This window comes from Pelodiscus sinensis, chromosome 14, assembly GCF_049634645.1.
Source record: "Pelodiscus sinensis isolate JC-2024 chromosome 14, ASM4963464v1, whole genome shotgun sequence".
Classification (NCBI taxonomy): Eukaryota; Metazoa; Chordata; order Testudines; family Trionychidae; genus Pelodiscus; species Pelodiscus sinensis.
The window spans coordinates 15,731,010-15,741,190 of NC_134724.1; the positions used below are offsets into that span (position 1 = coordinate 15,731,010).

The 10,181-nt window shown below is 50.3% G+C and overlaps 1 protein-coding gene across 3 annotated transcripts; it reads left to right on the forward strand.

Annotated features, from left to right (window-relative positions):
• Positions 1–3,252: 3,252 nt before the first annotated feature.
• On the forward strand, positions 3,253–9,918 carry LOC102459698 (apoptosis-enhancing nuclease). Of its 3 annotated transcripts, none has more exons than XM_075897057.1 (4): positions 3,253–3,351; positions 4,662–5,445; positions 6,032–6,232; positions 6,833–9,918. In XM_075897057.1, the coding sequence occupies exons 2-4, from the start codon at positions 4,663–4,665 to the stop codon at positions 7,034–7,036; spliced, it is 1,188 nt and encodes a 395-aa protein (XP_075753172.1). In that variant the 5' UTR covers positions 3,253–3,351; position 4,662; the 3' UTR covers positions 7,037–9,918. The 3 variants fall into 3 exon arrangements, with proteins under 3 accessions (XP_075753172.1, XP_075753170.1, XP_075753171.1); XM_075897055.1 differs by having other exon boundaries at positions 3,253–3,344; XM_075897056.1 differs by having other exon boundaries at positions 3,272–3,385.
• The last annotated feature ends 263 nt before the right edge of the window (positions 9,919–10,181 follow it).

A 10,181-nucleotide genomic window follows, 5' to 3' on the forward strand; every position in this document is an offset into this window, starting at 1 on the left:
AATCTACTTTTACAACTTAACTCCTGGGCTTCTATTTCTAACACTTATACTTAGCCTAAATACAACACTACTATACAACACAAGATTATACAATTTACACAGTGTGGTTAACAGAACTTAGATACACTTTACAGAATTACACAGTGAAATTTACACAATTTAACTATTAATTAAACCAATAACCAATACATTTAAGCAATACTTACAAATCCAGCAACGATAACAACACAAAGACACACTAGAACTCGGAGCATGCTCAGGACTCGTGCACCCCTATCTTTGACTCGAAGGGTGGGGAGGCAGCATCAGGGTGATCAATCCTTTAGCCGGGCAAAAAAAGACACGTGCCCTCAATACACGGAACCTCCATCGAACAAAGGGGTTGAGGGTCTTTTATACAAAAATTCGATGTCTAATGCCATGCTAGGGTCTGCATTTGGCAGGGCCTGATAGGCTAGTGATGAGGTAGTATGACAATACTGCCCTATAGGAGTTTTCGTGATGTATGTGTGAGCCCCTCGTGGACAGGACTAGATGGGGCATGGTTAGTGTGAGACAGTTGTGTTTTATTACCTTATGTTTTCTTTTTCTCTTGCCTCTAAGACCGGTCAAGCTATGGTCAAACGAGGCTTATCTGTAACTGCAGCTAGGCACTATCTAGTCATGCTCACCTCCCTGTTTTCTGGTGCCTGTGAGTCTCAGGATGCCTATAAGGTCAAATTCCGTTCACAGAAAACTGCATTGTGCTTCCCATGCTCCTCTGAGTATCTCACGGTCTGGGTTTTCTGTGAGGGGCCTTGTGTGGCAGGATGGGCTATACGCGAAGGCCATGGACAGAAAAAGCCTGCTTTACAACAGTCTACAGAAGGAAGCTTGACTAGTTACTCTGGAATAATTGTACTGGTGTAGTTAAAATGATATAGCTATATCAGTATAATTCCTGCTATTATAATTAAATCCTTATACTGGTACTTTAGTATCAGAGGCATTTTTCAGTTTCACTTAAGTCCCTGCCCAAGTGTGAGAAAGAGAGAGAGAGAGAGAGCATGTAGGGGTGGTCTAAGTTCCTGTAAGTAGGGCAACTGTACAGCTGTCTACTTAGAGCTACATAGGCACTCAAGGTACACCAACCCCTAGCCCAGCCTCCAGCCTGCCATGGCTGGGGAAAGGACAGCCTGAACCAGGGCCTCTCTCCAGCCCAAATGCAACCATAGCACAGGTGACTAGCCCTCAAGTCCCCCTGCTATAGCCCAGGCAACCCGGACCTAGAGTCCCTATGATAGACCCCCACCATGATTTATGAAATGGACTTCTGGACACAAATATGCATAACTCAAAGATGCTTTGAACAAATTGTTTCATGTAACCTATCAATCTTAATGTCATAATCTGCTGGATAGTAGCAGAGAGATAGCCGTGTTAGTCTGATCTTGCTAAAACAAAAGGAAAAACTATGTAGCATTTCAAAGACTAACAAGATGGTTTATTAGGTGATGAGCTTTCGTGGGTCAGACCCACTTCCTCAGATCTGTTCCTCAAATCTGCTGGATCTGTTTATCGTATTTTAGGATATGTATCACTCTTCTATGTGAAGTTAGAGGTATGGAATATGGAATGGTTTATGGTTTTAAATGTGCAAACAAAAGCCATCAAGGCTGTTACCCTCCATGTCTAGATGTCCAATTGTAAACCATCTCCTTTGTTCTCTAAATCTTAGCATGGTTGTTCTGAGGCAGTCACATGTCCACCCCAACTAGTGGGGCTGACTAAGTAATGGAAGGGTAGAATGTAGAAACAGAATTCCTGTTCAAAGGGGAATCTTTAAAACAATAGGAAACTGGCAGGTCTTGGTCTTTTGGCTGGCGTGACACACCCAAGGGAGGAAACCAAAGACCCTAGGGAAAAGGAGACTTCCCTGGTTTTGAAGGTTTAACTGGAAAAGGAACAGTTTTAGGGTGAGTTTATAATGAGTTTGCACTGAGGTTTTAGTGTTAGAATTAGCTAAGCATTTTCTGTTATTTTTAATTTGTAATCTACTTTGCTCTGCCTGTTCTCATTTATAACCACTTAAATCCTACTGCTTGTACTTAATAAAATCACTTTTCTCTACTATCAAGCAGTGTAAGTAATTGTTACTCAGGGAAGCAAACAATGTGTACATTACCCCTTCATTGTTAAAGGGGGTTTACCTAAATAGTTCATTTGGGGTTCTGATCCAATGTAGGGAGTGGTATCCCAGGAAGCTGGGCCCAAAACTGCGTTTTCTTTGGACCTGAAGAGTTTCAGTGTCTCTATTGCTTCTTGGAGGTGGGGAGGGGGGTAGGGATCTCAGCTCTGTGCCTTGGCTAGAGGAGACCAGGGAGCTGGCCCAGCAAGACAGAGAGGTGAGAAGCCTCAGAGAGCAGGAAGGCGAATGGCAGTGACCTTATCAGCACCTGGGGAAGCACCCGAAGGGGTGACAGCACCCCATCACAGTTCCCCTGCTGCAGACAGAGCAACTTGGTCCCAGAGGCCCCCCCCTCACCTACCTGCACCCCAACCTCTTCCCCAACCCCACCCCAGAGCCCACTGATCCCTGAGCCATCCTTAGGGGAATGCAGGGCCTGGAACAATCCGCAAGTGTAGACACAGCCTCATGGATGTATTGGCCCACCATCATCCAGGAGGGCCCAAGTTTTTTACCTTACGGGTGGCAGCCCTCCCTATCTAGAATATAGCAGCAGTTGGCCCTGGGTGTTGCTTGCTCCAACCTGCAGAAATAGTAATACAATGTACCCAGAGCATCGTGTCTCTTCCTGGGACAAGACCTGACCCCACCACTTCACTGTGTCACAAGGATAAATGAAAGCCCTGAAATCGGTACCCTCCCCCATCCCCTCCTCTCCGCCTTAAAGGCCACGGCCCAGCTTGCTATGTGCAGGGAATTCTGCAGCAGAGCCCGGAGCAACCGAGCTCTCTCCTACTCCCTACAGGTGCGTGAGGCAATATAACCCGGTCTCCAGTCCTCTTGCAGCCGGGGCCTTGCCCACAGGTGCGCGGGGACCCCCGGCCCAAAGGGCTGCCTGGTCCCAAAAGCAACGATCCAACTATAGGAGCCCAGCCGGAGACAGGCGCCGTGAAAGGACGCACGCGGAACTGGTCCCACGCGCTGCAAAGCAGCCAGCAGCGACCCGCCCAATCACGCCCCTTCATGCAAATCGCATCCCCCCCCCCCCCGCCCCAGGAGCCAATAGGCGGAGGAGGGGACGGGGGGCGGAGCATGCAGGCAGGACTTGCCCGGGCATGTGGGAGCCATTGCAGCCGCTGCTTCCGGGAAAGCCACGTGTGAGAAGCCGGCTGGTGGGGTAAGAGGTGCGGGGCGCCGGCCCAGGGGGCCACGGCCCGGGTGAGTGAGTGAGTGAGGGGGGGCCGGGCTGGAGGAGGGGTCCCAGGTAAGGGCAGAGGAGCCCCTGCCTCCTGCGCACGCTCTCTGCCCGTCCTGCTGCTCCTGTCAGTCCCAGGCCCCTGCCCCGGGGGGAGCTGGCACCGCGGAGCCCAGCCAGGGGACTGGGGCAAGAGTCAGCTCTGGCCAGGCCAGCTCATCCCCCCTCTTGTGGCCGTATCACTCCGCTATGCCTCGGGCGATGCTGGCCCCCAGGCCCGAGTTGTGACTGTCACAGGCTCTGCCTGCGCTCTGGCCAGGCCTGACTGAGTCACCAGCTCGGGCATATTAGCCACGCTAAGGCCTGAGCCCTCCAGGAGGGCCCCGTGACGCTCCCCAGCACACAGAGATTGGGCCAATGAGGTGTATTCCCTCGCCCCCTTGTCTCCTGGGACTGACTGTGCCTTCCACAAGACTGTGATAAAGCCCAGGCAGACCCATCGTTCACTATTGCCACTGAGGGGTGCCAGGTGTCCCCCCCTCCTTTTTTTTTTGTGGGCTGCCTGGTCCGAAAGGGATCCTGGCGGCTCTGGTCAGCACCGCTGTTAACAGTCTGGTCGGGGGTGCATCAGGGGCTGGGACTAAGTCAGGCTTCTTACCTGCTTGGCTCCTGGAAGAGGCTGCTAGGTCCCTGTCTCCGTCCCAAGTACTGGCTCTGCAGCTCCCATTGGTTAGGAACATTGACCAGTGGGAGCTGCAGGGTGGCAGAAGGGTAGCATGAGGAGCCTTTTTGCACCTAGGAGTTGCAGGTATCTGATATCCGCTTCCTAGGAGCCACAGTAATTGCTGCCGGTACCCAGAACCCCCTCTGACACTCCCAACCCCTGCCCAGAGGCAACTTCTGCACCCAAACTCCCTCCCAGAGCCTTTATATCACCCACACGCGTGTGCATACACACACACCTGCCCCAGCCTTGAGCCTTCTCCTGCATCCCAAACCCCTCATCTCTAAGCCCTCCCCAGAGCCTGCACCTGCCACCAGAGCCCTCACCTCCTGCACCTGAATGTCTTGTCTGAGCCCTGTGAAAGTAAGTGAGCGAGGGTGGGTGAGAGCAAATGATAGAGGGAGGGGGATGGAGCTAGCCCCTTGGAGCAAGGAAAGGGTGTTTTGTGCAATTAAAAAGTTGGCAGCCCTATCTCCATTCATCTGTGAGGAATGGAACAGTCCCTCTCAAGTCCAGGCAAGGACCATCTCTTTACCAGCTACTGACTAACCCTGTGCTGTGGTCTATTTTGGCAGGATGCCTTGTGGCCAGGGTTTAATGCCAGGTGTCGTGAGCACAGCAAAGGCCTGCGAGGTGGGACAGAAGGGGGCTGATGGCCGGTTTCTCGGGTACGCCAATGCCAGGTGGGATCTGTGCTGCCCTCGCTCCAAAACCCACCTGGCTCACGGAGCACAAGTGGAAGATCGTGACTTGCTGCAAAGCCAGAATAAAAAGAAGAGTCGGAAACACCAGCGGTTTATGGAGCGTAGGGCTCTGCTTGAGCAGAGGGGGCTATTGAGACCCAAATTGGGACATGACACCGAGCCAATGGCATTCAGACCATCCAAAGGGGGCTCATTAAACAAGGAAGCCAGTGGATGTGACAAGCCAACCAGTGAGACTGTATCTCTCGTAAACAATCAGTCTGTGAGGAAAGTCCATGTAAAGCTCGCAAAGCTGAAGCGGGCTCTGCTAGTCCCTCCAGGGGGCACGGCTGAGCAATGCTCCCTTTCGCTTTCCCAAGACTCAGAGAGCAGGTTATCTTTGCCTGGCAGCTCCAACTCAGGAAGAGCTTCTTTGTCCTGCTCACTACAGAGACCTGGGAAGTGCGTAGCCATTGATTGTGAGATGGTGGGCACAGGCCCTGGTGGGAAGGTGAGCGAGCTGGCACGATGCACAGTGGTAAACTACGACGGAGACGTAATCTATGACAAATATGTCCGACCGGAGCTTCCCATTGTGGACTACAGGACTCGCTGGAGTGGAATCACCAAGCAACACATGCAGAATGCTATCCCCTTCCGGACTGCACAGAGAGAGGTAAGCAAGGGTGTGGTGTGTGCATAGAAGTATAGTCTGAACAAAGGCTAGGTTTCATCCCCTCTGTAAGAAGTTGTCAAAGTATTGCTCTGCCAAGATGATGGGGTGTTGCTGTTCTAAGACCAACTGGCAGGTGACATGCAAACAACCAGAGGCCTTCATCTGCTGCCTTCTCCTACCAAGAGATATTAGAAAAGCACCATAGTTTGGAGACCTAAACATAGGACTAGAAGCCAGGAATTCCTAGTTTCTAATCCTTGCTCTGGAGATGGTTTGTTGTGAATCAGCCTTGAGGTGAGAGTTTCTGTACACGTGTGTGCCTTCCCTCCCGCTCTTTTGCCCCTTCACCAAATTTCCAGCCTGCCCTGAAACCAGAAAATGCTTTGGAACTTAGTGTCTCTGGGAATTGTAGCTCTGATTCTTCAGTGACTGTGTTGGGGCAGTTGGGATCTGTGACCTCATAGTGGTAGGACTGGATTTGAGGTTAGATAGAGCAGGAGAATCTGAAGTCAGTGCAAGGAAGGACTCTTAAATCCCTCTCTTAATCCTGCTGTGATGCCCAACTAATCACCTCTGACACTTTCAGGTCCTGAAGATCTTGAAAGACAAGATTGTGGTGGGACATGCCATCCACAATGACTTCCGAGTCCTGAAGTATTTTCACCCCACAAGCCGCACTCGAGACACCAGTCGAATCCCTTTGCTGAACCGGAAGGCAGGATTCCCTGTGAAAGTCAGTGTCTCTCTCAAGAGCCTGGCCAGGCAGCTGCTCCACAAACATATTCAGGTAAGGGACCCTCTGGGCCTGGAAAGCAGGATTTGGGGAGTCTTTAACTCCTTCACTGCTGAAATGGCTAAGGTTGCAATTGAATCTGTGAGGGTAGGCCCTGTGGGAGACCATGTGGATGTCGGTGTCTGCATGTGAGAGGCAGGATGGTCTAATGGTTAAGGTGTTAGCTGGGCTATAAGAGACCAGGGTTCAATTCCCTGCTGTACCACAGGCTTCCCTCATGGCCTTGTGCAAGTAATTTGGTTTGTGTCCCTCTGTTCCCCATAGAGGATGATAGCACTGCCTTGCACTGTGGTGGTGGGAGGGTAAATCCATTACAGATGTTGAAGTGTGCAGGCCCAAATCCTCAGAGGTGTCTAATTCCCAATAACTTCAATAAATCGGAGGCTCTGGGCTACAGATACCGTGGCAAGGGAGCACCCAGAAAACATTTTAAATAGACTGATCTGCAGATCTGTTTGCGAGATGGAGCCCAGGGTGTGTTTGAAGTCCAACAAAAATTGTCATTATTCTGGTGGATAAGGAGCGTTTGGGAGCTTGTCTCTGGGGCCTTCACCAACCATTGACTCTGGCACGGCCTTTTCTCTTTGCCCTCAGGTTGGCCAGAAGGGACACTCATCAGTAGAGGATGCTCGGACTTCCATGGAGCTTTACAGACTGGTGGAGGTCCAGTGGGAGCAGGAGCTTGCCAGCAGTCTACCCGCCAGTCCCCCTAGCACTCCTACGGACAGCTGCACAGATAGTGACCATTATATGGAGGACCAGTACTGGCCCAAAGACCTGAATGTAGATTGCAAATGAAATTCTGAGGCTCCAACTTTTCCTTAAGGGGTTTTCCTCCTTCAGCTTTTAAATTCGGAGCAGCTGTTGGCTCCTCCAACATGGCAGCTTGGTGGTGGTGCATGAGATCCTAAAAACAACACCGAGCCATGCAACTGGATTGCTCATGCTGGACAAAAAGCAAATGTAGGATGAAAAGTACCGGACTTCCAGCTTTGTTAACGTGAAGTATTAGTAAGAGAAGGAAATGAACCCTCCCACCCCTATTCTCACCTGCCCGGGCCCTATAATGTCCTTCCCCTGTTTGAACACTAGGGAGAAGTAAAAGGAAACGAATGTGAAAAACTCTGCCTTTTCGTTGGCTGCTAGGAACCTGTGTTGGTGCCTTGGCTGTCCATAGATTACACTGCAAAGCATGATGTGGGGCATCTCAGTTGTCTAGTAGATGCAGAAAGAGGAAAGGGAAGGAGGGCGGTGGGTGCAGACTTTTCAATGGCATGGAGTGCTATTGACTAAAGATGGTTCTGGGACCTGGTTCCCTACATGCTCCCTAATTCCCACTGCAGGTTGGCTTGCCAGGAGTGTTACAGGCAGCTGTTTCTCATTAGAGCCCTGCCAAAGGCCCTGGAACCCATAGCAAAGGAAATGTGATTACATGTGTTGCTCAATGTCAGGGTCAAAATACAGCTGATATTGCTGGGCTGTGGGAGTTTCCAGTTCTGTGACCAGAGATGACACTTGCAGTATTTCTACACTGCAGTAAAACTCTTGTGGCTGTCCCAAGTGCAAGCCTGGAACGGGGGGAACAGGGACCAAGATGGCTCTGAACTGTTTTTGTGCTCCCCAGACTCCTGCGACAGCAGTGGTATGGACTACCTGAATCCCCATTAGTGCACAGGGCTGCTGTCACTTAGCTACCTGTGCCTGTAAAGCAGCAAACAATGGAGCCCTGCGCTCCAAGTCCAAATCAGGTGCAGGGTCCTGGGTTTTTAAGCAGCTCCCCAGTGAGTCTGACTTGATAAAAAGCAGACGTGGCCGTTTTTTACACAGCTTGTGGCTCCTGGGTTAAAATCTGACATGCCTGGCTTCTTTCAGTCCTCCCCACACATGCTCCTGTGTTGATCATGTCAGATGTAAACCACCTGGGCAGATGCCAGGATTATTTCTCTGGGCAGCCCCTGCTGTCCCACAGCACTCTAGGAGGATGGATGTGTGATAGCAGTGTTATCTGTTCCTGTCTGATGTGCTGAGATCAACCTTTAGCTTTTTTTTAAACTCTGGGATTCTAAATATAGAGAGACAGTAGAGCTCTACCAAAGTCTTTGGGTGTTTGCCACTGCAGTCTGTGTTTGGAATCTTCCATGGCCAGTGGGCATCTAATAGATGTAGAGCTGGGTGAAGGCAGCTCTCCTTAAGTCCTTCCAGAGATGGGAAAAGCTCCATGTTTCCCCTGGCGGGGGGAGAAAGATTCCACACCTCACAGTGTATGTATATCGTGCAGAGCTAGGACTGTTCAGGTCAGGGCTGACCCTCCCTGCTCAACCCTTTGGTTCGGAGTTAATGGTCAACTTCACTTTGAAATGATGCAGTGGGGTAGAACCTGCCCAGATGGTATCAAAGGCTAAGGCCTGTCACTGTATAGAAATGTGACATACACTCCTCTCTGCCCCAACCTTCCTTCATGTGCCTATATTTAAGTGGTATGACCTTTGTATGTGTACTGCTGAGCTTTGGGCCTGAATCACTGCTTCCTGGGTTGAGTGAAAGGCTCAAAGGAGCAGGAAATGCTTCCAATCCGATGTCTGTGCTAGCAATCAGCTGTACAATTTAAAAGGCTAAGTGCTTCTCTGGCAAAGCTAGAACTAGACTCTCCTTGGCTGGGACTCTGAATTAGCCACGAGAAAATCCCAGGCAATGCATTAACTTCCATTCTCGCCAGCCTCAGGTGGTAGTGCTCTGCACAAGGCTGAGTAACTGTCACCAAGTACAATGATCTGGAAACTGCTCCGCCTCATCCCCTGTCACTGTTCACAGATGAAACGTGCCCACAGAAATTAGCCAGAGCTGAGCAGTGGACAGTATCTTATTGAGCCATTGCCAGTATCCTAAGGCCGATTCCTGACACAGCCTGTGTGGCCAGTGATAATCATGGCATTGAGACTATTCTGTGCTAAGGGAACTTGACTTTTGTTCTCTTCCCTCCACAAAAAAATCTAATTATCTGGGGAGGGAGGTCAAATTTGTGGGAGGAGGAAGGGGTACGAGGATGGCCATAGATGTTGCCTACTTCTACCCATTCAGCTCTGGGACATTGCTCTGTGGTGATGGCTTCTTTTGTCCTTCTGTTATTAGTTTTGTCTCCTGGGGTAGTTTGACTATATAGGGTGGGAACCAGCCACCTTGCTTAGAATCCTCCTGCTTTCTGCTCAGTGATGCTGTGTGAGGAGAAGCGTGTCTCTATATGCTCTCTGTAAGGGCAGACTAGGGAGAAGGCAGATGGTCCAGCAGTGGGGGTCTTCCTGCCAATGCCTGTTCTTCCCAACAGTCTACACTAACAGTAGCAAAAAAGCCTTGGCTTTGAAGGTGTTCCCAGTAAATGTACTAGGCTATAGTCTTCCTGAACGTGGAGTCTCACGGACTAAGACGGCATGAGGTTTTTCTCATCCAGTTTGCACATTGGTGGTTTAACGTGGTCCCACTGAAACAATAAAACTGGAGGAAGTTCAAATCCCAACTTCCTAGCCTCATGAGTGAGGGCCTCCCTGCCTGGGCACCAGGGCTGAGGTGAAGAAGAAAATGTAGTTCTAAGCTATGTATTTCTAGGAAAGGTGTCTAGAGCGTAGTTGGATGCTAGAGGTTTAAAATGAAATATTTATATAATATATTTGTCAAATTGAAACTTGTGCAAGTCTCTGTGTCTTGGTTGGCCCTTCATGGTCGCTTGGTGCTTAGGGAGTCGGGGTATGATATTCTGCTGTGGTAAGGCCTGAGACTTCCAAGCATTTGACAGCCAGCAATCCAGGCACTGCTGGGTGTGTATAGAAAGTAAAAGAGACTACAAACAGGCCTCTTCAAACAAGTCACTTTCTATGGAGGGACCAAATAAATAGCAACCTTAATTTAAAATGCTGTTCAAAGGAGGGCCGCTGGGGAGAGAATTCCCTGC